At 38.5% G+C, this 27831-nt stretch overlaps 1 protein-coding gene across 3 annotated transcripts in view; it reads left to right on the top strand.

Annotated features, from left to right (window-relative positions):
* Positions 1-27831, top strand: part of NTRK3 (neurotrophic receptor tyrosine kinase 3) — a 3522805-nt gene that overhangs the window by 3375289 nt on the left and 119685 nt on the right. For all 3 annotated transcript variants that reach the window (XM_044078359.1, XM_044078358.1, XM_044078360.1), the window contains one exon: positions 20799-20957. In XM_044078359.1, coding sequence (XP_043934294.1) covers positions 20799-20957 — 159 coding nt within the window. The remainder of the gene's footprint in view (positions 1-20798; positions 20958-27831) is intronic.

Below are 27831 nucleotides of genomic sequence, written 5' to 3' on the forward strand. Positions count from 1 at the left end.
AAGGCATCCTGAAATATTGTCTGGGCACTTTGATGCAGTGTTCTTAGCCTTAGAGAACAATAGAGACCTGTTCCATAGTGACAGTAGGGGGAAATATATTTGATGGTAACTGAGTCTGTCAGCCAGAAGGTTTGATATATCTTTAGGCTCAGTATAGGTGGCTCCATTAACAAAGAACTCTGCACACAATTGTATATTGCCTTTGAGGATGCGGACATAGCTGAAGAATGCCATCTGCTTATCCTTGGACTGGGATGCCAAATTTACCTCAAATTTGGTTTTGGTAGACTTTGTCAGCTGAGTTGTTTCTTTAAGTTTGATGAGAGTGTTTTTATTCTGTTGAGTGGTACACCGCCTAATTTTTGCTGTGATCTTCTTCCTTCTGTCATAGAACCTATTGATGATGTGATTCCACCAGGGTGGCTTATTTTTTGAGTTAGTTCTCTTCTTTTTCCTGGTGGGCACAGCTACCTCTATGCAGCTACTAGCATGCTTGTATAGAGTTTCTGTGAACATATCTGAAAAGGCAGCAGTATTCTCAGGGTTTATGGCTGGTTACAAATTTGGCAGTTTATCACTTAATAGTTTGAAGTTAGCCTTTGAGTAGTTCTTGAACATTCCAGGGTTAGCTGAGGTTCCAGAATTTATTTTTAATTTAAAGGAAACTACTTTATGGTCTGAACTTAGCAGACAAGACATTACACTAGCGGATGTGCAGCACTGTTCCTTATTAGTGAGGACCAAATCCAGTATGTTTGCATGTCTGATCAGTGTACTGACAGTCACGTTGAGGGAGTTTGCCTTTACAAAATCCAGAAATCTCTGTGCATGCATGTTTAGTGTCATATATGATTCCCAGTTAATAGGGGTTAATTAAAGTCACCCATGAATATTGTATTGCATTGAATGGAAACTGTTTCCAGAAAGTTTAAATACATGTTATGGGTTTCCTGGGTAATAGTGGGGGACCTATAGCTTGCAAGGAAGTGGTATGGGATTTTGCCTGTGGAGAATTGATTATAGAGAAGCTCATATGCATCATCCTGTTTGACCAGCCTTGAAGTATATTTATTTTTGATGCAAATCAATGTCCCTCCACCTTTAGTCCCTGTCTGTGTAGTAGTTGGTCTAAATGTGTGGAAGGCATTATAGCTTTGCACTGCCAGTGTGCTCTCTATGGCTTTAAACCATAGCTCAGTGATGGCACAAGTGTCAGCAATCTCTATGGTGAGGAGAGTTTGTAGGGAGTGGAGTTTTTTGCTTGGACTCCTAGCATTGAGCAGTTTTGTTTTTAAATCTTCTTTGTTTGGATTTGCTGTGTTGGAAGTACATTCAGTTTGTAATTGCTTAAACAAGGCACTTTGTGGGAGGACAATGTTTGAGCCAATATTCAGAACCCTAGAGGGGAGAAGTGCAGACTACCTCTGGCAAAGCAGCATAGACTGTTGACCATCTCCTTCCATGTTGACAAATACTGCACCTTTTCAGAATGACACCAGAAACTAAAATCAGTCATCTTCTGTTTGTATTGTGGCATCATCATTGGAGAAGGCAAAATTCTGCTCCATACTGGCCTTATATCAACCTGTTTCACATGCTCGGAGAGCTCCAAGATTTGTCCCTTTATTTAGTCTAGGGAGGTACATTACAGGTCATTTACACACATATGGACTATGACTGAGTCATACTGGTATCTCTGATCCAAATACTGGAGTGTGAGTGTAGTGTGTTGGATCCTGGCCCCTGATAAGCAACTGACTGTGACTTTCTCCTTACTCAACCTGGTGAGAGAGACATCAGTGTGCTTCAAGATGGTGTTACCAATGTGTAGAATGTTGGATTGTGTGGAGATTAGCCCTGTGGCCTTAGAACTAGATGCTCCATGAGATGTGGCTGTATGAGTTGATGTGGGTGTTATTTTGAAAGAGTGCATTTTGAGCTGCTGAGGGTATTTGTATGTGTACTTCATCTAGGAGGTCTTTGGGGGTTAGGAAGGTTACCTGTAAGTGCCTCAGTATATATGGGTCTATGTGTCAGGTTTGAACTGGGTGTGATAGGTCCAGCATGTGTACAATTGACAACCTGATTGACATTAGAAGTGCTTTTATGTGAGAGCTTTGCCTCCAGTGCCATTGTGTATATACATCTCTCACATACCGTATCAGTTTGCTTGAGAATTTGCTGGTTGTCAGTAAGCATGAGGCAACTTTTACATTGCCTCAGGATGCCCATATCCGCCAAGCTGGTAACAGAGATAGTGGGAATGTATATATCCTTGACAACAGGCCCTTTTGTATTGATTAGACAGCTGCAGTGGGAATATAAAGCAATGTCAGGAGTATGTGTCTGGTTTGCAACCCTGGCGAAAGTGCTTGCTTCTGCAAACTAGTTGCCCTGTGTGCAACTAGGTAATGGTGAGATTCCAAGGGTGCTTTTAAAGGAAAAATGGCACTCTATGTTTCTTTGTCTATACAGGGCATTGCCAAACACTTGAGAATAAACTAATAAGTAGACCCATGATGATATTGTGGGGGGTGTAAGGGTGAGTGAGGGTGCAAGGGTGAGTGAGGGTGCAAGGGTGAGTTACCCCTACAAAAAAACAGTTACAGGTAAGTTTTTCCCCCTTCTTGTTCGTCATACATTACATTTCAGTGTTGCTGATCCTTGTGGTTTTGGTTCAATGTTTCATAGCAGAAGCATCAGAACAGCTTGCTGATTTATGTGGAACATATGTTTAAGTAAAATCCAACAACTGAAATTAATTTTGCACTATTGCTTTTTCCATATTTCTGAGGTGAAAAGTCTTAACAAACACATCCGAATTAATTGCTTCTGATGACATGAAATATACACATTTTAAAGAAATCATAAAAAGATTTGAATTTTAAAAAGGGTTTTGTGCATTTAACAGCCATAAATATATAATTTATTTCTAAGCAATCTGGTAAAGAAACAACTTAACTAAGCATTTTTGTAACTCAGCTGATAGTTGTTTCTTCTTAATTTTTGCTAGTATTCCCAAAAAGATCAGTCCTAGACTAACTTAACATTTACAAAGTGACTAAAAAACTGTCACCAATTGACTCTACTCTTGAGAGTCTGTGTTCATTCTAGGAGTGATTAAAAAGTTTTTAACTTGTAAGAAAAGAATGATTCAGCTCTTCTGTTTCATAACTTAATGATACCACCCTAATGCACAGACTGTTCAATAAAATACAAATCTGATGCATAGTTCATGATTCTTAAGTTAAATAAAACTTGTATTTATTTATTTATTTATTTCATATTGAATTAGCTGCCTAAAATATTTCACCTAAAAGCTAGTCAGTCACAGGATACTAAGATGCAGCAGAAGGAAGGATTGTTAAGAATAGCAGTGACCTAAGTCATGGGTTCATAGTTTATTAATTAACAGTCATGGAGACCAATGAGAAGCTTAAACTACATCACACCATTTGCGTCTTCCAATGCCTCAGACAAATCACTTTATAAACTCAACCATTTCACCTAATAGCTCAGGCATATCATTCAATAAGCTCAGCCATATCTGCTAACACCAGGTGTGCTGAATCACTGAGGAAAAAAGAGAAGCAGAACTCATCTACATGAAGAGATTAATTTATATATATAACCAGAATTTGGTAAAGGGGTGTGCTTCATCCATTGCCTTGAGTTTTGTGTTGCATTTTTCCACTGCTGTGATAATATCACAAAGTAGTCTCCTTTGAAACAAATAGAAAGCTAAACCCCCCATCTAACCCCAGAAACTTTATTTAAGGCCAACCACCTCCTATTAAGCAAACACATAGCTAATTTCTAAGCTCCCCCAAACCCAGAAAATACAGAGACCTATGTGGAGGTGTGCACAAAAGCATTGTACAACATATAAACAGCTGCATAGAAATGGCTGCAAGCCACCCTGGTTACCCCTGTTATAAATAGGTTGTCCAACAAAAGAAAGAAATTCCTGCTCAGAAGAAGGACAGGATATACGTAACAGGGCAAACACTTGTTTGTTATTGTAAATAAGAATAACAGTGAACTAGTCAAGTCTTCAAAAATCAACTTTGAGGCAAAAATAGACTCTCAAACAAAAGATAAACATAAGGCATTTTTTTCAGTTATATCCACAGACTTAAGGGCAACATCCAAAAATGTGCACAGTTAGTTGCAGACAGCAACACATATACCCAGCCAGAAAATATAGCAAATCTTCTGGCTGATAAATTCAGCTCAAATTTCACCACCTATCATCTGTGGTTATCCCCAGGAAATGCCCTGCACCATTCCTCTACCAGTTATCATAAAATAACAGGTAGTTACTGCACTCTCTAAAGTTAAAAACACGTCCTCAATGGGTCCTGACAATATAACAGGATGCTTCATAAATAGCTTACAATATGACCTATTAGGCCCACTAGGATCTCTATTTAACCACAGCCTTCAGACTGGCTTTGACCCTGGGGAATTTAGGACAGCAATAGTCATCTCTCTGCATAAAACAGGACCATCAACAGACCCAGGAAATTACAGACCTATACGTTTGACTAGTCTCATATGCAAGGCCATTGAAAGAATAGTCATGGACCTGATAAACAATAACATAAGAAATCTCCAAACATTGGACCCAGCAAAGTTTGGCTTCAGCAAGGGTAGGTCATGCCTGCTGAATTAGGATGACTTCTTTGAAAAAGTCACAAAGGTCATGGAAGATGGTGAAACCGAGCATACTGCCTGCCTTGAGTTGACTAAGGCAGTTGACACACTTCCCCACTTGGGTATTGTAGATAAACTCAAAAAACTCAGCATAACTCCATACATCACCAGATGAATAGGCAAATTGATCATGGACAGGACATATGTAAGAGTGTGGGAATACAGACCCATCATGAGGCCAGTTACTAGTGGTGTACCACAGGGAGCAGTGATGGGACCCCTCCTGTTAGTAATATACTAATAGTAATATAATATAGTAATATACATCTCTAAAGTCAAGGCTAATGTAGAAGGCCTTTGGCTGACCAAGTTTGCTGATGACTGCAAGTTATGTCTATCACTGAATCTCCAAATAACATTGATATCATTCAAAAAGATCTGACTCAGAGAAATAATGCCAGAGCCATGCCCTAAAACTAAATGCAAAAATGCATAAATATACCCTTTGAGAAGTTGAATGCCCCTGCAAATTGACATTAATATCACACCCCTAAGAGTGAACCCAAAGTGAGAGATCTAGGTACACAGATAGACAATAACCTGATCTTTGACCACCATGTATCCATGATAGTGAGGAAGAGTCCTTCAATGTGGCATAACTTATAAGTTAGGCCATGGCATCCAGATCCAAGGAGGTTAAAGTCCCACTATACTCGGACCTCATCAGGCCAACAGTTGAATATAATGCACCTTTCAGCATGCACCTGACCAGATACTTGCAATAACTGGAGCAGCCTCAGAAGTTCCTTACAAAAAAAATATAAGGTGCAGACAACATGTTCTATGTGTGTCACCTAAAAGCCCTATCTCTTTACTATGCCTCCTACCAACTATTAAAGCATGATCTATGCCTAACCTACAAGGCATTCTCAAATTCAGTCCTGATATAACTGCTGCACATTCACAAAACCAACAGCATGAGGATTACCCAAGCCAACGATCTAAACCTGGCCTATGATGTACACAAAACATGCTGGAGGAACAGATATATGTCTCAGAGATTAACCCTTCTCTGAAAGCAGAACCCTTCCCTGACCCTCTTCAAATGCAGTTGGATCAATGGATGGGGAATTATAAATTCATTTTTGGGGTGGCACCTATGTCCTTTATGGACAGTGGCAGTTTGTAAAATACTCAAAGGCATAGGCACAAACCTAGGCATCAAAAATTTGGGTAAATCCAGGTGATAATAGCTACTCTTATAAAAGCTACTGAGCCATTAGTGTAGTAATCTCTTATGAACCTATGGATGGAGTTTGAGCTCTTCAAAATATTTATTTTTCAGTTAATAAGGTCTGTTAATCAGCCCTTAGATTTAATTTCTGAAATCTTACCAAATACATGCCTACCCAGTTATGTGATTTAAGGATGAAAATAAATAAAACAGAGAAATGAATGAGAAGTATGTGTGTGTGTGTGTGTGTGTGTGTGTGTGTTTGTGTGTGTGTGTGTGTTTGTGTGTGTGTGCGTATGTATTCACCCTGCAATTTGTTGACATCACACTCAGGATTTAACAGCTTTGTACAGAGTGAGTGCTGCAATAGGCGCTGGCTTCCTGTCAACCTTGCATGGATTAAGTGGCTTATTTGAGATGAATAAATAAATATTCTGCAGTAACTCCTACAACCAGTATATAATGTATACATTTAACCTTCCCTTTCAACACATAATCCACACAAAATAAAGTCAAAATTTTAAATATATTAACAACAACAAATATAAGTTTCAAAATATAACAGCCATTTTCTTTTGGTGATATTCCATCCATTATACCTATCAAGTTACTTATATCTCTGTATAGCAGATCATCATTACATTATACTGGTTGTAACACAACCAAACTCCAACAGTAATTATGGCTGTCTCAAGAATGACTTATTCTTGGTTAAAGCTTAGCTGCCTACAATATTTAATCTGAGTTGAGCTAGTCTAGAAGTTATGTTTAACAAAGCAAGCACTAGTTACACTATGAATCAATTTTATAACTTGCACTACCCTTGTCACAGCCTACTTTCATTTTTAAAGAGAAAATCCAAATGATCTGCATCGACAAAAAAAATTAATTATTGGCATTTTAGAGTCAGACTCTTCCACAGCTCAGTATTTTCTATTATCAAGAAAAGCAGCAGTAGTAATAATAATAACAATAAAAAACTAAAATAATAAAAAAATCAAGAAATGTCCACCTCCCTGTAACAGGCTATACGTATCGCAAGGTGGCATATTAAGTGTCCCTTGGGCCCTGGGAGTTTTCCAAGCCATGAGCCACATACAGGTACATTTTTTTATAACATTCAAAAATGCTTATGTCAAACTTCTATTATTTTGGTCCAAGAAATGTCCATACCCATCAATTACAATTACTTAGCTGTGCATACCTAAAATGTCTGAGTGTATTTTAAAAAATGGTCACAGTAAAGTATTTCACCTTTCCTTACACAAGTATATACTAGTCATGTAAATTCAGTATAACTTGATGCAGACATCCAAGTCAGGCATTCTCATTCACAGAAAGCCCACATTCCTAGCAAGTATAGCTCCACTGTTGACAGAGAAGAACTCATATGCCTAATTACGACAACAATTTGCACGTAATTATGAACACAACATATTTCAAGTCTGTACTGCATAACCACACAATACTAAGACAAATGCACACTATTTCTGCAAAGCTATGACTGTTTGAACTGCACAAATAAAAGGATAAGTTACTTTCATACATAGATAGCCCCAAGCTCCACATAGCAGTTATAGGTGTTTTGCTGAATACATTACATCTGATTGTGATACAAAAATACCTCTTAATTTTTTAGTACAAGAATCAGGTCTAAAACCAGCAAATAACAATGAACAAAAGCTCAGAATCAGTAATAGATTCCTGTTGTCACTTAGAATTTGCTTGAATAGGGTGCATTTTCTGAAACTTATATATATTATTTAGTGCAATCCTCAATGGTTCATCAGATATCACAAAATGTATGAGGAACAGACTAAAAAAACACGATGCAAAATCTTGGGTATTCTATAAAATCAGGGACAATTAAGAGGTATGCAATTTCAACTTTCTTTATTGGAAACATAGCCACAAGATTTGCAACTTATTTCACACAAATGCACATCAGGCCTGCATAGCCAGATGGTTAACTGAGCAAATGGCATAGGGTAAGTAACTTTTATCTCCAAACAGCCTCCATCCATCTCAACAATTATAATCACGCTGTTTTATCTCCAAACAGCCTCCATCCATCTCAACAGTTATAATCATTTTGTCATGTTACCTCATCTGATGATGATAAAAATTAATAACCTCTTATTGCGGGAACCATAGACAAAGCCAAAAGATAATGAGAGTCAAAAGCCCAAATTCACAGACACCTTTTAAGTATTTAGAGGTTCATAGGCTTTTACAAAGCACTAGTGCCCTTACAAGCCTAGCCACATACCCCAAACCCATTTGGATCCCTAGTATCATCATTGTTTATACTGGGGAGGTGCATTTTTGCAGGGAAGTAACTAAGGGGTTTTGTCGGGGGGGGGGGTGTTAGGATAATATAAGATAATATTTCTCTGATTGGTGACCTCTGATCATAAGGGACATGGGGACCAGACCAAGGCTAAATTTATGATTTCCAATTCACTTGTCAAGGTTTCATTTCAATGGGTAGAAGGACAAACTCTGTTTTCAGTGGATGGGGAGCCTTTTCTTTAGCACAGAGTTGCTTTATCATACATATCTGTCTCTCCAGCATGTTCTGTTTATGTCACAAACTAAATTCAGATCACTGTTTCTAGTGTTCTGGTGCAGTTTGTTTTGTGCATGTGCAACAAATCCATAAGCACTGTATCTAAGAAAGCCCTATAATCCAAGCAAAGATCCTCTGTCAGCAGCCTGTACGGAACTGAACAGAGAGATTGAGATGTTAGGCGATGAGTCTAAGACACGGTATTCATGACCTGAATTTTCCTACCTAGAAATCTTTGTGGGCTTTGATTAGACTTATAAATTCCTTGTATATACCTATAAAGTCTCTGGAATATATCGTTTTAGACATTGGATTGTATTTTCTGAAGGATATAAAGCCTGAAGCATCAAATATATGTAATCATTTAGTGACTGCACTTCCCAAAGGCTTTGCAAGTAGACCAGAATTTTTATCACGAACAGATAAATAATATGAGCCAAATTTAGAGACATTCTATGAAATCAGAAACAGTTTTAACTTTGTTTCACACAAGGAGTTGTCTGTGAATAAGTATCCCAATGTACTTTATACAAATACAACTTGTCCTGAAAAGCCAGATTTTAAAATGAGCCAATGACAAGAGGGCAAGCTGCTTTCATGCACAGTCAGCAACCCCTCCCCCCCTTATTTAGTGACAGCATTTTTCATTGATTTAGGAGTAAACATTTCAAATAATTTCATAAATACAGAGTCAGACTTTAAATTAATCTAATACTCTTTTTTTTCTTCATCCACAGCCAGCCAGCAGACACCCTTATTTACTGACTTAAATTATTGATACTTTATCTTGTTGCCTCCCATGATTAAACATAAATGAATAAATAAATAAATAAACACTCACAAGCAAATGGCATGTTTGCTTCAACCAAAGGCAACCTGCAGCCTGTGTTATTTATGGACAGCAATTCTCAACAGTATATCTGGCTTTCAGCAAGGATATAACAATACTTCCCTTGCATTTTTAATTTTATTTATTTATTTACCCTATTTTAACTGGGATAGTCCCAATATGCAAGCAGACTTATTTCACAGAAGACCTGAGGTATGTTCCAACTACTAGGATTAATTTTGGCCAGGGCATTAGTGAACTTACCCCTAGTCTTTTTTCTAGGTGCCATGGGATCTTTTACATCTAACTAAGCTATCCCTAACTCAAAACAGATGAAATCTTAGTTTAATGTTTTTTGTAAAGGATGACCCCCCCCACACACACACACAGTGGTATACCTTAGTTTCAGTAATGCAAAAACTCGGAGTAGGGATAGAACCCAAAGCTTTCTGGTCTTTCACCAAGAAAGACAAGTGTGCTACCTGCTGCTCCATTGACAAGTGACCCAGTGCTGCACTTCTAACTCAATAGTCTGCAAATCTCTGCTGTACTATTTAGTATTTGAGGGCTTTACTTTCATTGCTCTAAACATAAAATTTCTGCACTTTACACATGATTGCAGCAAGCCACTTATATGTCATTGATTGATTTTAATGTTAGAAACATTTCTTGTTTAAAATAAATAAAAGTATACATATGTAACTACTTGTAGTTTCTTGTCATTTAACTCTCTCTTTTTTAATTAAAACTCAACAGGCATCTTTAATGAGTTTTATGTTCAGTGAGTAAGCTATCTAAAAGTAGCTAGCAGTGCTGAACATTACAAAACTGAAAAACAAAAAGTAACTTTTGGCTCACTACAGACACCCTTGCAGTCTTGGGCCCTGTGTGTTTACCACGATTTCTACTATTATACTGATACTGCTTATTTCTAGAAAAAAGATAAACTACGGAAAATGCCATCTAATTCACAGCATTCTTAAACATTGATAGATACCATGAATTCCTATGAAGTCATGTTTAAAATAGTAGCCATTCACAATCCACGTGTAGTGCATGGAGCACAATCATTATGCTCAAATATCAGTTAAATAACATCCTGGTTCAGCTCTGCAATAGAATGACACTTGACCTTAACAACACTTTGGAGGATAATTAACAATTGTTAAGTCCCACTATGCTGTTAACATTGCATGTCTGCTAAAATATGTAATGCACTTTAAACCCAGTTCACTTTATAGTCACACACTTGGCATTTGATTCTGTTGTGGTGGGTAGATTTGGGATACAATATGCCTGTGGGACAAGGCGCAGGTTACCCAATTACCTTTACCATATAAATTAGTACATGGTACACTAAAAAGAAAAAGAAAGTGAACCAGCAGGATGCTTCTATTTTTGTTTATTTGTTTATATTTTGGTGGAATGGAAAATGCAGTATCATCCATCGCTGCTTGCAAAAGAAAATAAAAATGTGAAAATGCAGCGGCCTTTACATGGAGAAATGAAAAACAGTGCAAAGGTTTTGAAAAGCTGCTGTCATTATAAATCCAAACCAAGGAAATAGACATAAATAGCAATTCAGGCTATACACATGTACAGTACATCTCTGGAAATTTTCTTATTAATCTACGGCATGGGTATTACGTTCATTGTGAATTTCTTCAATGACTTTCAGAAAATCTCCATGACTTTTGTGTAACCTATCAGCCGCATATCTCACAGCAAGAAGTCTTGCTTAGTTAAAGTAGTCTGGTAGCAGTGCAATGCGACATACTTACAAGCATAAAAACAAGCATAGATTTATAACCACTCATTATTAACACTCAGCTGATTAACATTTTAAAAACACAGAATCTTGCATTTAAGCAAAAGTGTTTGTATTCAAAACAGGAACTCTTCTAGTATAAGCTTGGAAAGCAAACAATTAACTCTGTCAGCAGATTGCTCAACTCGGAAGTAAAACAGACCTTCAAAGAAGCATGGAGCACAGCGCTGAAGAATCAGCATGCTGCTTGAGTGTGTTCTCATTCATCATCACGTCGCAGACAGAGGGACGGAATTAGCTTTACTGTTTTCATTTACTGCACAGCAAGTCAATGAATGCCAACTTAAAGGGAACCATTAAAAGAAACAAGTTTGCAGAAAGCACAAGTTGTGACAAAAGATCTTGACTCTGTCCAGCTTTTAGCTTTTATTATCAATACTTAAAAGCACTGGCAATGATTTTACTGTGACTCATATCATGGGAACCCATAGTGAATTTCTAAAGACTCAATGCTCAACACCATTAAAATTGAAAATAAGAAACCCAATAACTTTTGACAGAAATAAAACATACTGTAAGATGTTCCAGAGCAATGCAACACTTTCATCTGTGTACAATAACCAGCAATAGGATAGTATAATGGAAGACATTTCCCTGCTACAACAATCTTTCCACTTTTTGCACTTGAAACCAATCTAACAATAAGGAGAATAAAGTACTATTTCTATGATTACTGTGATTATAGAAAGGGATGGTTCTAGTGTCAAAACACACACACAAACTAAGCCTTCCACCACATATGACAGGGCACTGAAGTGTGCCTCATATAGCCAGATCCATATGGCTTATAAAACTTACTCAGCAGGCACTATTTAGGACACTTGTATCTGAAGGTGTTTTTTGTTTCCCCTTATCTATACAGCTGCATCCTGTTTCCATCTGTTGAGTTACATCAACAGCTTTAGAAAAAGTAGAATGAGGTCTTCTACAGCCATTGAAAAACAGTACCTGAGATTGGATCAATTAGTCATTTCTAATTATTGGACACAACTTGCTGGGTTGCTTGAGTGTCACTGGAATAACTGGCTACATTTGGATGAACAGCAGACGTACGTGCGTCTCATACTAAACTGCATATCTTGTGTGGATCTCAATCTGATAGAGGCCATTCTGTGTCGAGACAAGTTTAATGTTGAATATCAAAGTCTCAGTAGTGATACATCACATGCTCCTTTGTAAGTTCTTTTAAGTGCAGTACTGAACTCATATAAGGTATGGAGCTATGCACTAGATTCTAAAATAAAAGGTGGCATTGCTTTAGCATACACCATTAATTTGTGTCATCGATTAAGAGTTGATATATTGTCCAGCTGTATACAGCTCTAATGTGTACATGGAGTCATAGGCTCAATATCAGTGTTGTGAATAATCAAATAAAAATATCTTTTTCTACATATGCATTTGTTTTGTCTTTTCAGAAGTACATGGTATAATGTACCCCTCTGTCTGTGCTCCCTTCATTTGTAGCAAGAAACAAAACATGAATGTTTCTCCCTTCACTGATACAATCATGGAGCTGCACATATTTCTATATATGTAAATGAGGAAATCCAGCACTGCTTTATACTCCATTCACAGTTACTCTTTGAAGTTTAGATCTGATGTTGTCTCCTTCATTCCTCCTCACGATATGGTCTCAGATCCGACCCTTGGATCTGGCTTGGCCACATTCTACAGACTTGCATCCAACTTTCAAGCTCCTCCCTCCTACCCATAATGCCCCACATCCACCCAAACTCAGATCTTATTTGCTGCTTCAGCAAACCGGACGCGGATCTCGTTCTTTCAAGCTTGGGTTGGAGAGTTGTTCCTAGCTTTTGCTGCTTTTTCATATTTAGGTGGATTTGTAAGTCCTCCCTCCTTTCTCCTCTTTGAGTGAGTGTGTGAGTGCATTTTCTTCTTCATCTCTGTAAAAAAAAAAAAAAAAAAAAAAAAAGTAGGTTAGTTTTAATTCTACGTTCATTTTACAAAAGTATTAAAAGTTAGCAGTGGTTAGGTTAACGTAAGTTAAATTTTAGAGTTAAAGAATTAGAATTAGAACTTACCTGTCTGTTGGTGACAGGTGGTTTTGGCTGTCTTTTTTGTTAGGCCATGGTGGACAAACCTGTACCTGGCTTTAAACGCTGCACTGCTTCTGGGCATAAAAGCCCCAACCAGAATGCCCACAAGGAGTGTGCTGATGACTTGAAAGTGGAGTGTACCATTTGTGCTGCTTTCAACCCATGGGCTCTAAAAGACCATAGAAATAAGCTTATTCTTAGAGGCCTTCTTCCCTACATGGCTCTGAAGGCTCAGACCCCTGATTTGGCTTCTTCCTCTTCTTCTCTGGCTCCTAAAGCATCTAAAAAAAGGTCCCTCCTTGTTTCCCTGAGGGACTCTCTTGAAGTTAAGAAGCCCAAGAGATCTGCGGATCCGACTCCTTGGATCTGCAGAAGTTACCTCCCTGATCTGATCCTGCAGCCTCTACAGATCCAGGGGAGATCATTACTATTTCCACTATGCCCTCATCAGCTCCTACTTCAGATCCCATACCTTTGGATCTGAGGACCTTGACATGGTCTCCTGTGCCATCCTTTAAGTCAAAGCATTCCCAGCCCCTGTATTGGCTTCATCTAGGTCCTCATAAAGTTGGTCCAAGGCAGATTTGGACAGGATGATGAGGAGATTTTTAAAAGCCCAGATCAAGATGGGGATAGTCTCTGCTCCATCCTTTGTCGGATACATAAATTACCCAGGTCTTCCCATCAGGAATTCTTCTCCAATCAGACCCTCAGTTTAGGCGTCACAGGATTTGGGACTAACATGTACTTTGTGCTCTGTGCAGATGAAGCTCTTCTCCTTGACACTGAGGATTCCCTTGTCTAGCTCTGTTCCGATCTTTTCGGAGAAGAGCGAGTCTCAGAGCTGTGATGTCAGTGCTGGGACTCGGGGACTGGGTTTGGCTCCATCTTTCTTGGAACCATCCCTTCCCTTCAGTGCCTTGGCACTAGACAGCTCAGGTGCAATCCCTTTTGTAGGCTGTAGATCCAGAATGAGTCCTGCCCATTTTTCCTTAGTGGTTTCCACTCCAGGAGAGACAGAAAAAGCTACTTCTGGTTCATCAGCCTTTTAGACAGTGGAGAGGGCTTTCTCCCAAGCTGGAGATCTGACAGCATATTTTCCTCAATCCACCCCATACCCTCATTGGACCCAGTCCTTGCTCCCTCTACCCTGCCATGAGTCTTCCTGTTCTGAGCAGCCTCCAAGAAGTCCCTGCTCAGGAGTGATGCCCTTCTTCCAACACTTCCCTAGAGTACCCAGCTGAGGAAGTCCCTCAAAAGAAGACATGTAAAAGGAGACATGTGGGCTCCCCTTTGGAGTCTTTAACCAAGGATACTGAGTTCGATGAGAGGGAAGGATCCACCCAATCCCCACCTAAAGATGTCTCCTTTGGGGGCATTCTAAATATCCTCAAGCAGAAAAATGGGTGGTCTGCCCAACCTCCTTCCTGTGAGGAGTCAGTTCTCTTGGAGGCATTTGGGATGGGCCCATTTACATCTTGGAAATCCCACCGGCAGATGCCCTGGTGGATTTAGTATCTTACCAAGCATGAAAGGAACTAGACACCACTGAGCCCATACCCAAATGACCTGATAAGTTTCTGATCTCTCCAAGAGACAGAAAGCACTGAAGTAAGAGTCCCATAGTTGATGCCATCATGGTGGTGGTGGCAGCCATCAATAAAGAGCTGGCAGAAGAAACTGCCAATGCCCATATGCCTAACAAGGAGTTTATAGTGTTGAAGAGGTTTGGGAAGCATGTCTGTGCCTCAGCCACCTTTGAGCTGAGGTTGTTGAATTACTTGGCCCATTTTACTCAGGTTCAGAGAGATCTGCTTAAAGAACTCTCAGCTTTTCTCTCTGAGTCCATGCTAGCAGAGGAATTTAAGAAAGTTTCTCCCAAGCTGACCACTCTTTTGTACATCGCCAACTCATCCATAAGGTTAATCTCCCATACCTCGGAGGACACCTCATGAGCAGTCAGTTCAGGACTTTCCTTAAGGAGGCATGCCTGGATGAGGCTATGTGATTTTGCAGAGCCCTTTAAGGAGTCATTTGTTAATGTCCCTTGCGTTGGATTTTCACTTTTTGGGCTGCCAGTTCGAGACACTCTTACCCACAGTGAAAAGTACAGAAAGACCCTTGCTGCTGTTGGAATCGAAATTTCTATCTCCTAGAAGTCCTTCTCCTGGAATCAACATGGAGGTAATAAAATGTGGTTTTGCAAATCCCAAGTTGCTTTCCAGGATCTGTGTGGGGAACCCTCCTCTAGAGGCAGTTGGGGAGGGTTTGATGGCAGATGCCACCCCAGAGGGAGAGGGGGTCCGCAGAACCACAGCTTTAGGGAACCCCATCCCTTTAAGCCCTACTAGTGCTACTGAAGCACTGACCAACTGTCTGTCTCTGGAGACAGTCAGGGGCCGACTAGCTTTGCACCCAGTAACCTGGACCCACTTGATTCAAAACCACTGGGTGCTCAGCATTATATCCAAAGGTTATTACAGTCCCTTTTCTTCCTTCCCCCAAACTCCAAAAACCTTCCTCAAGTGCCACCTAGTAAAAGGGAACAGGTAGCACAGGAAATCCAACAACTATTGCAAAAAATAATCATCTAGGAAGTCCCAATCTAACAAAGAGAATTCAGGACCTACTCCTGCTTCTTTTTCATGCCAAAAAAACTGGAGACCTAAGAACCATTTTGGATCTAAGCAAACTAAATGAATATGTAAAGAAGTCAAGGTTCCAAATGGTTATGTTTCAGTCCATTCTGCTGCTGTTATGCAAGGATGACTGGATGTGCTCGATAGATCTCAAGGATGTGTACTATCACATCAAGATAGACAGGCACTCCAGGAGATAGATGCACTTCCATCTGGGAGTCAATCATTCAGAGCACTGCTCTTTGGGCTTACCACAGCCCACTGGGGTGGATTGAGGAAAATATGCTGTCAGATCTCCAAATGCATGGTGGTGGTAGCAGCTCACTTGAGGTTCAGGGGATTCCAGGTGTTTCCATATTTAGAAGATTGGCTCCTGACTGTCCCAACAATGCATCAGCTAATCCATGCCTGGGACTACTTAATCCAGTTATTACACTCCCTGGGCATCATTATAAACATGAGCAAATTCAACCTGACTCCAGTGGAAAACCTGGAATTCATAGGTACACAACTCAATACAAGGGATCAGATAACTTCTCTTCCTTCTCACAAAGTGACCATTTTGAGAAGTCAGGTACAGGAACTGTTAGCCCAACAAACCCCCGCATCTCACTTGGTTCTGCAGACCCTAGGGTCCATGTCTGCATTTATTCTGTTGGTCCCTCTAGCCACATCAGTGCAGCTGTTTGCATGCTGCGGTAGTTTATCTGTGTATGATTCCATAAATTCAGTTTAGTTGACTGGGTTTGGTGGTGATTTGAATCTTGCCTATGCATCAAATATGAGTAAGTAGTTTGTCTTGAAGAAACTTTTAAAGATACCAAGGCAGAAGTGGTCCCTGGATTAAATTTTAATTCAAAAGAGATAGCTTTATTGTTAGACATAAAGAGTGAGGAAGATACAGAAGGGATGATACAAGATGCCCCCATGCTAGAAAGGACAAGGCCTAACATGTCATTCCCCTTAGAGGGTTCTCGGTCTATTCTTTCTAGGGTGTTTGTACTGACAGTGTCCAGGAATCTCTGTGCCTGAACACTTGTGGTAGTATATGTTTCCCAGTCTATACTTGGATAGTTTAGATCACCCATGATAATGGTATTAGGTTTAATATTCGGTGGTTGTAGTTCTTATATAGAGGCATTATGGCTTTCTTGGGTCATAGAGGGAGTTCCATCACCATTTTTCAGATAAATGAAAACATAAGCAGGCTGAATAATAAAATAATTTTAATGGCAACTCTGAGAAGACATAGAAGAGGATAGCTGCCATAAACAGTGACGGGGGTTTGAGGATAGCATGGAACCAGTAAAAAGAAGATAAAGAAAGGGTACCGGTTATAAATGCATGTGCTTACCTATTGTAGAATTGCAAATGTGTGACTGGCTTCATGAAAATATTTGACACTCAGTACAGTTAGAGTAAATTTGCATTAGTTCAAAGTCTTGTCATTGACAAAGTTAAGTAAACTATGTACTCACAAATTGTAGATTTAGACTTTTCACTTAGAGGAATAACTTAACTGAGCCAGTCACAACTAAGTGGCATAGCCTTAATTAAGTCATAGTACTGCTGGCAGTGGAGTGGAAAGTCTTGTGTCTTAATAGTATCAGAACCAAGAGGTAAAGATGATTGCAGAATATTGAGAACATCAGGTCAGATGTCAGAATGATATTTATATATAAGGTAAAATATTACAGTATAAGAGAGAGAGGATACTAGAGGCAGAGAGAGATGGTGGTAGGAGGATTGTTGCTCTAGTGAATGCGTGGACTGGTTAATAAGGATATCATGAGCTGCAGACTGATTATCTAAAAGGTCGGAGGACACTGATCAGTACAAGATCACTGGCAAGATGCAAGCCAGAATGAAGATTTAGACATGAGAAATGTCTGTGATAAATTTTGCTTTTGTACTTTCTGGTGAAATTCTAGAACAAGTCATGTAGTCTGGAACTGTGGATGTCTGCTGGTAATTAGCAGCAGAAGGTACATAGATGTCATGTCATGACCGAGAGAGATTTCCTTACATAGGAGGCAAACTGCAGAAGTCAGTCTGTTCAGAAGTTCTGCCAGCTTGCCTGTTTATAGACAAGACAACAGTTTCATGTGTAGTAATGGTAGTTTAGCAGAAAGTTATAACTATTTTAACAGGATAAATTAAGAGTGAGGACAGATGCAGCAAGACATGTCTTAAGAGATAGCACAGATGTTCTAGACTGGGCAAGAGCTATCTAAACTAATGGTCTGAAGAGACTTTTTCTGAGTCTGTAGAGTGAGTCAAGGCATCCACTAAATTTGGTTGTCTTAAATCTATATGGCTAACAATGTAAAGGTAGGCAGCTATTGTTAGCATATGTCCAGAATTTTAATGAACTGGCCCCACGAAAATAACAAATCCTAGCAAATGTTATTTTAATTTGGGGGAAAACTCTTCAAAATATTGTAGTGTAAAATTGGACAGTGTTTTCCTAAGGGAATGTTTACATGTTAAATGAGTGCCTAAGGGCCTTAGACTGTTATAGGCTTCTTAATGGAACTCAGTTTGAATTGGATTTTTTTTTTTTATGAAATGATGGATGTGTTCAACAGACAAGGGTTTGAACACATGCAGTTGCTTATTAAACACAATGAACCACTGATGGCAAGTTTGATGAATGATATACAGACTACAATTAATAAAATTAGTGAAGACTTGTTGTTTGATACTATTAAATATAAATATAATAAAGGGTTTGTAAATTTTGATCAATAGTGTAACAACATTAAGGCACACAAAAGAAAAAAATGATCTAGTCAGGGATGAAAAAGAATATAGAAATAAAACAGCATATATTTTAGACACCAAAGGGGCTAGCAAATCTTCTGCAACCAGTTTTTTATACTGTTATGCACAATGATACACCTATTAGACTGGGTACCGAAAATGCTATCTGTTTAGATGACCCTTTAGAATTTCCCTCTCTCCATAGACCAGAAAGGCTATTGAATCACTTGGAGAAAGCTAATAAGTATTACAAACAAGACCAGTTAAGAAGTCCATACTAGGAAACTGCATCACACCAAACTGATCAGGAGGCTACTACAAAAGGAAAAGGAAGGTGGTGGTGGTGGTAGTGGGGGGGTTAACCATGCCTCTCAACTATTTTTAGGGAATATGCTGGTATGTTGTGAGTTAAGCCAAGGAAGTTGTACCCATAGAAAGAAAGAAAGACCCCAGACACCTCTGAGAGTTGCAAAAATTATTTTGAAAGATCCCTGATTTTACAATATAGTACAGATTCTGCTTCTGTTAAGAATATTAGTATGTCTAATTGAGCTATAGTTAAAGCAGGTGATAACTTGCTAAAGGTATTTGGTGAAATTCCAGATTTTCTATATAAGTATGGTACAAATTAAAAAAAAAAGTTCAAAAAGCAAGGAAGAAAAACTTCTAATGGTATTACTTTCATCAAAGACAACAGCAAAACGTCTAAATGTGGATACTGTGAGCAATGTAGCAGATAGTATTATTCACCCGTGTAGTACCATAGTTATCAACATACATAATGTTTTTTGGTAGCTAGACATGTCAATATCCTTTATTATTAGAAATGTGTATAAACCTTAGTCTATATATAAAACTGATGTATTAAGAACTCTGTATGTATCACACTGTATCTATATGCTGTTTCTCTGCTGTAATGTTTTAATATTTGGTACAATTGTTCTGTTGTAAATGTGAAGCTTTTCACCCTAGGCCTCTGCTGAAAAAGGAACTGCATCCAGTCATACTTTCCTGATAAACAAATGTAAAATAAATATAAAATAAATATATGTTGACAATTGACACTTGTGTTTTAGAGAATGGATTACGTTTTAAAGCATACATCATAGTAATTGTGGAACTAGTGACTTAGATTGTAAATTGCTCTGGGTGTATAGCCTCTTATGTGAAGAAAATGAGAGACAGAGTTATGGCTTTAATAAAATGAACGCAAATAATACTGTTTGTAAACACTCCACAAGATGTTCCACTTGGAAGAAATTTTATTTTGCAAAATTTCAAAGGGTGGGCAGAGAACCCAGAGGTGGGCCATAGGAATACCTTTTAGAATATAGACAGTGTGACAATTAAGACTGGATGCCAGAAATCCTTCTGGGATGAAAAACTACCTCTCTCTTGTTTCAATATTTAAATTACATTCAGCAAAATTATAAATGATTTCTTTCTCATATTATATGTTTATTCTATGAATGAGAATTTGATATTTTCAAATATGTGTTAAAAAGGGACATATAATATATGCATGGTTATGAGTTTTTATTTTTACACTTTCAGTTATGTATCGATTACCTATTATTTTTATTTCTAAGCTTAAAATGATTGTGTTTACAAGTCTTTTAATTGCTGTTTTTTGCATTTTTTAACATATTAATCAGCCCATGTATCATGGAAATTATATTATCAATAGGATTTGCATTTTAAAGTGCTTTGTCTTTTTAAATTGATTCACTTATGCTTAACGTCACATTATTTATTACCAGACATGTTTTGAACTACTGATAAAGCCCTGCAATGGCTTTGTATGAAAGTGTTCTTCTTGATTTTGTGTTTTAACAAGTAGACCACTAAACTGGATTCAATAAAGTAGATTATTTTACTCTTGGATCTAGGGCCTGCCATCGCTCGTAACCAATGATTTCGTTGTTTTAGATTATTAGTTCTGTTTACCACTGCATCCTTTATAAACTTATTTCTGGTGATATCAAAAAAATTAAGTTTTGGGATCAAAATCATAGCATTTAATGCAGGCCGGTTTGTTCCTTATTAGAGTGAAGTATGATGGTGCAATGATCAGTTTTGGTGGATGCAAAGCTAAATTTTGGGAGCCCCAGGAAAATAAAACATAAATTTTTCCCATCAGTTTTCTTGCCACAGATTTGCATTGGGTCATTTTGGAAACTAAAGGCTAATGGACTGGTATTGTTTTTTTTTTTTTTTCAGGTTGGGGGTCACACTATGCTTCCCATTCGTTGGATGCCTCCCGAAAGCATCATGTACCGGAAGTTCACCACAGAGAGTGATATCTGGAGTTTTGGTGTTATCCTCTGGGAGATCTTCACTTATGGAAAACAGCCATGGTTCCAGCTCTCTAACACAGAGGTAAAGTGTCAAGTAATGTTCTTCTGGATAATTTATGTTTAACTCTCCCACCTACAGAACAAGCTGACAGACCTTTATAATCTGTTACTTTTCATGTGTTAGAAGGACACTTTTCCCAAGAACATCCCAGTCTGCTCCAAGTAACTGTTGAGCAATAAGAACATAAAAGAGTAGAGGGGTAATCTAACAAATTTTTGGATGCAGTTTTACTGATCCCATGTCCCCCGCTTGAGGAGTCACTGATGTTTTTCCAGTTATCTCACATTTTAACTTATCTTTGCTACTCAGTACTGGGTTGATACATATACAGGACACTCACATTGTTTTGCTGTAGCTCAAATGGATGACACACTTGGAGTATACATGACTTACAAGTATATTGTGCTATCCAAATACAAATGCCATTGCATTATTTATACTTCATTGAAAACATTATCTTTGGAAAGTACAGGTGTCTTATTTGGTAGGGTTAATGTGAAGAGATTTAGCAAACAGAGATGTAGAATGGGGAACTGTAAGTAATGAATGGAAAGCATCATGGGTAACAGCTAATTTCGCTGAATGTCAGTGCCAGTGTGATTTGTGTTCATCATACTATGAAGTGCACTTGCACTCACAAGATGCTAACAGCAGTGAAGCGCATCAGATGTGTTTGAAGCTTACAATGGTGGAGAAGGGGTTGTGAATTATGTTCAATACCTCCTATGAGGCAATTAGCTACATTTTTAATGACCCACAAAGGTAGTTTGCCTAGTATAAATCCATGTAGCATACTAATATCATTGTATAGCAACTGTTATTTAATGACATAGGAAATCAGAATGAGGCTAAGCTGTCACTATCATAGAAGCCCTACTACTTTATATATTAAGTACACAGGTAAGAGTAATGTGTCCTCTGCTATATTTTTGCATTGTCTGACTTGTGTACTACAAAATTATATAAATTGTTCCTGTCTAAATTATCTATTTCTCTTTATAACAAACTGTGTGAGAGAAATCCAAGGGAACCTCCTATGGTTAACACTATGACTGCTATACAACAGGGAGCGCTTTGGTGATTAGAAATTTCATAGCCTGCTGTGAATTTTTGCTATCTTTATTAACCCTAATTTTCTGATTTACTGGCTCATTTATTCTGTTGTAATTTTGCATTGTTAAAAAGCATGTGTTTGACCCAGATATCGCAGCAAGACAGGCAAACAGATAATCTCAGGTTATTAATGCCTTCCTATTCACAGTGTGCATTGTATTAGCATAAGATGCAGGGTAGATGGCAATATTTCCAGTAGGCTCTGAAATGTATGATTAATCACAAGAATTAGCGTAAAAGTCACCAGGACACCTTTGATAAAGTCTGCATTGTGGCTCACAATATAGATGAGATAATTTGATATTTTCCAATCATTTTTTTTTTTTTTGTGGGAAAGAAGTAGAGGTAATGGCATATTTTATTATCCATGGCTCAGAGATTTCTGCATACAGCAAGATGCTTCTTTCTTGGGAAGAAAGTTATTGCAAATATAGGTATTGTCTCCCTATCTCTGTGTACTTTCTAGCTGTTAATCGGTTACTTCACATCACTCCAACTGCTGCTCTCTAGTTAAATATCTCTTTTGCTACCCCCTGTGCTGGGATTGCTGTGACAGTTGGTTGGAATGGGAAGGGGATGGCAAACCATGGAGAAGAGGAATCCATCAACATCATATATACTCCTCTATTATTCTGGGGGTTTATGGTATGCCCTAACTGAGTGGGAATATTTGATGTCAATACTGCATGTAATGTAGCACAGTCAAAGGAGGCAGCGGAACACAGCAGTAAAATTCAAGAATTTAATCCCAGAACAAACAGTAGAACAAACAGTAAGCGCTTTAGCAGCAAGAGCTGCTTCATCAGACAAATATCCAAACTGTAGTACTTTTAAACAGCAGAGCAGCCAATTAGCATGCAAAAACAATTAGGAATTAACAAGAGCCCTTAAAGCCACACAAAAAAATGTAGCCCAAAGCTCATTGTATAAACACAAAAACATTTCATTCATAAAAACATATAAAGCATTTCATTCAACAGCCAAAAAATGCAGCCCAGAACCCATTATATAAACATGAAAACATTTCATACATAAAAGCATATAGAACATTTCATTCATAAAAGCATTATAAAAACACTGAACATAATTAATATCTATCTGCTTTATATGTTTTTATGAATGACATGTTTTTGCATTTATACAATGAGCTTTGAGCTGCATTTTTTGGTGTGGCTTTAAGGGCTCTTGTTAATTCCTAATTGTTTTTGCATGCTAATTGGCTGCTCTGCTGTTTAAAAGTACTACAGTTTGGATCTTTATTTGTCTGATGAAGCAGCTGCTGCTGCGAAAGCGCTTACTGTTTGTTCTGGGATTAAATTCTTGAATTTTACTGCTGTGTTCCGCTGCCTCCTTTGACTGTGCTACTGTATGATTTATTTTTTGGAGGACCGGTTTACCTACACCATAGTCTTTTTTCTTTGTTGTCTTATACTGCATGTAATGTATATGTACATGCACTGACCCAGGCTAAAGCAGCTACTTATTCTCAGGTTATGCAAACTAACAGAATATTTCACCTTCTTGCAAGTCACCCTGAGTCTACAACTGCTTTTTAAGTTTCTTCATTTAGAAATCTAGCCTAGCCTAGTCTATCTTTTCACCTAATTGTTTCCCACTGTTCTTAGTTTAACAATGTGATTAACCACACCACCCTTCTCTGTTTTCCCTCATGAAATGGAATTCTATACAACATACATACAGCGGTCTCTGTTATTATATTAAGTGAAAAGTTATATGATATGAAAATTATTTTTGACTGTATTAGTTATGCTCTCACTTTACAGTGTGTATATCCATGACTGTCTGGTCTTCTACTGCCTTAAGCTGAGCTCTTTTTTTCCATAAAACTGTTCTGTATATTGATGTTTTATACTATTTGTAGTTATACTGGAGTTTTTCTTCCCAGGCTTCCACTGAAAATGGGAAAACTGTGCAGTCAGACTTTCCTGGTAAAAAAATGTAAAATAAAATAAATGTAGTATCAATTAGTTCTTCCTCCCAGTATGTCAAATTCAATGGCATTGCAGTGTGATTACAGCATTACTCCCATCAATGAGAAGGTGCTAGATCATGAGGGGAAACTCCACCTTTCTTGCCAGAATGGGCATGCTATTGGTTGCCATGCCTTCATATTCCTACCACCCTGGCTCCGCCAGAAGCCTAGGCCAATAATCAATCATGGGACATTTGAGTCACACTCAGGGTGCCATTCCTCTGTACCCTGGGGCTGGGGGCTTCAATTTAAAATTTAAATGGCAAATATATTACAATATGAAAGCATTGGATTTCCAAGTACTAATAAATATCTGTGAGGGCTGGATTGTAAGTAAGGCTGTGCACAAGAAAACCAATGTTTTTGAACAGAGCAACTACAAAAAGAGTTTTTTTTAATACTGTAGACTGCAAGATCAAATCAGTCAGTATTTAAGGAAATAAACCAAACTCTTCACCTGATAGTCTGATAATAAAAATAAAATTCATATATTTTGGCCACATAATTCAAAGACAAAGTTCACTAAGGGAGATGGTTGTGCTGGAAAACAGTGAATGAAAAAAAAAAAAAGTAGCGTGGGCTAAGCTGGATAGACAACATTACAGAAATAATGAATATGAATTTGAAACAACTTAAATAAGTAGTTGTTTATAGACAGGCCTGGTGTGCTAAACTCCTTGAGGTCATGAAGAGTTGGACTCAAATAAATTACTAAACATGAACAACATTTTAATGAAATAATATTAATTGTGTGAGTTTGGTGTTTTGCATTGCCTAACAGAATATTAAGCAAAGTGAAAAATGGTTTGCATAACTGATTGTGAAGCACATATATAAAATATGTGCTTATTTTATTTACCTAATTCCCTTTGCATGGCTAATCCTCTAGTACCCACATCCTGACAAAAAATATACAAACAATAAATTCTTTAAATTTATCCTCCTTATTGCCTCCTACAGTAGTATAGTGAATGATTGCTCCTTTAGAAGGAAATTACCATTTATAACAAGCTAAGTTTCAATGTTGATCTGACTGGGAAGTTCTCTGCACAAACACCGGCACATGCACTCACACACAAACATACATACACCCACACCTGCACTTATACAAACACACATAAGAATACACTGTCAGACACACACGTGCATACAAACATACACACACTTGCAAGCACATGCACTCACATAAACATAGATGCACATTCTAAGTAATAGGTTTACACATATTATGCACTATATTTCTCTACCAATATTTTGCTGAATGACCTTAAACTGATTGAAGGTTTGAGAAAATTAATGCAAGGTGAACCGGTGAAACCATATTGATTTTACAAACATTAAAACATTTATTTTAACCTCTTGTTAAATGCTTTATTGTTTTGTATAATAAGGGCAGATTGTGTCAATCTCAGGTAATGTAAATGGAACTAACATGGTCTTTGATATGTATCACATTACCATACTGCATACTGGCTAAGATAGTTATTTTTAATAAGTTAGTGTTTGAAATTGATTGAGAGTATATTTATGTTCATACTGTAAATAAACTTGTCCCCACCCCCATCCCCCTTCATACAGAATTCCAGCTCATGTTTAATATTTTTTGGTTGCATTTTAAATCTTACAGTGCACATTTTTTCTTTCTCTTTCTCCAATATCCAGAAACATTTCTTTTGCAACTTATACTAATTACATACATTTTGAGTACAAGTTGTCATCCTTCATAGCTTGCACGTTCATATTTTACCTCTCAGTCCTACAGCCATCTAGCCCACAAGTCACCCTCTTTCAAACCCTGTCTTCCTTCTGGATGGACTTTTGACTATGATCCTTATGCAGCTCCTGTCTCCCTTTTAGGTTCATAGGTTCATAGGTAGGTACTAAGCTATTGGCCCAAGGGCCTACGTAAGCCTAGCCAGCAAGATTCCATAGCTTACGCCACCAAGAAAGTTATTTTCCTGTGCCACTGTCCAGCAGTGACACAGAAGTGATCCCCAGGGTGTATTTCCTATTTCCCATCCACTCATCAAGATTTTTCTTGAAGAGTGCTAATGAAGAACTTTTCTTGACATAGATGGGTAGCTTGTTCCATAGTATAGGAAGTCTCTGGGACAGGAATCTATCCCTCCAGCGTATCCTGTTTATTGTGGTGACAAGGTTTAGGTCCCTAGAGCGTGTAGCTTAGAGGGATTGGGATTTCTTTAAGTGGAGCATGTCCAACAGCTCTGGGTTTGACATAGCTTTATATGTTAGGCAGAGATCACCTCAGAGTAGGCGATATGCTACGGAGTAAAGCTGGAGCTTTTTGAGGTGGTCAGTGTAGGGCATTTGTTTGAGGCCAGTAATCCTCTTTGTGAGGTACTTCTGTGGCCTTTCCATCTGCTGCAGATGCCTTATGAGGTACATTCCAAAAGGGGCATTGTACTCTATAATGGATCTAATGAGTGACGAGTAGAGGGGAACAATGACCTCTTTTTTCCTGGATGAGAACTCTTTTATGATGAAGTGTGCCACAGAGAAGGACTTCCTGACTACTGTGGCAATGTGACTATCAAAGGAGAGACTACTGTCCACCTGGGTCCCAAGGTCTCTTATCACGCATTCGGTGTTAAGTAGATTGCTGCCTATGTGGTAGTTCATGGGTACAGAGTTTTTACCAAAGGGGATGACACTGCACTTTTTGGCATTGAGCTTGAGGCCATGGCTCTGACACCAGGCATCTGTCTCAGTGAGGCCCTTCTGTAGGATGTCTGCATCATTTGGGGACTTGACTATGGCTCCTAGTTTGCAGTCACCTGTGAACTTCATTAGCCAGAGGCCTTCTGTATTAGCCTGTACTTCAGAGAAGTAGATACCAAACAGGAGAGGTCCCAGGACGGAACCCTGTGGTACTCCACTTGTCACTTCTTTGAGGTCAGATCTGCAACTTTTACAGTGTGGGTTCTGTCAGTAAGCCAGTTGGCAACCCATCTTGTGATGTAGGGATTTATACCTAGTTTAGTGAGTTTAGCTATAATTCCAGAATGGGGGATGGTGTCGAAAGCCTTGGCGAGGTCTAGATAGGCTGTGTGAACTACCTTACCCTCATCCACGGCTTTGGTGACTGCCTCAAAGAAGTCGATCAGGTTCAGGAGGCATGATTTGCCTTTCACAAACCCGAACTGGGTGGGATCCAGAGTTTGGAGGTTACCAATGTCTTTGTTTATGAGTTCCACGATGATACGTTCCATGGCCTTGCAGACCAGGCTCATCAGGCTAATAGGTCGATAGGTCCAAGGATCAGTGGTGGCTCCCCCTTTGTGGAGTGGGATAACTGTTGCTGTGCGCCATTCAGTGGGCACAAAGCCTGATGCGAGGCTATAATTGAACATGGTGCTTAAATGGGGAGCCAGTTCATTCTTAAGTTCATGTAAAATGCAGCCTGGGATGTTGCCCGGTTCCATGGATGCTGTGTTTTTGGCTTTAGAGAGTGCAGCTTTTACCTGCGTAGTTGTGATTACAGGGACTCTGCATTCTTCCTGTGTAGATATCGGCCCTTTATGGGTTAGAGCGGGGTAAAGTTAGCACTGAACCTCTCTGCCAAGATGTTGGCAATATCAGTTGGTTCTGTAATTTTAGCCTTTATCCTACTTGGTTCCATGACTTGGAGCCAGCATATTATACACCCTTTCCAATTAATGCATAGCTACCTTACTGGTACATTTTCCTACATACAGCAGTTATGGAGAGATCCCATATCTTGACTGCCCATTCACTCAATCACTCACTGGTCCTTGCACTGCAAATCCA

This window comes from Protopterus annectens, chromosome 7.part0 (assembly GCF_019279795.1).
Source record: "Protopterus annectens isolate FY-2018-M chromosome 7.part0, PAN1.0, whole genome shotgun sequence".
Classification (NCBI taxonomy): Eukaryota; Metazoa; Chordata; order Ceratodontiformes; family Protopteridae; genus Protopterus; species Protopterus annectens.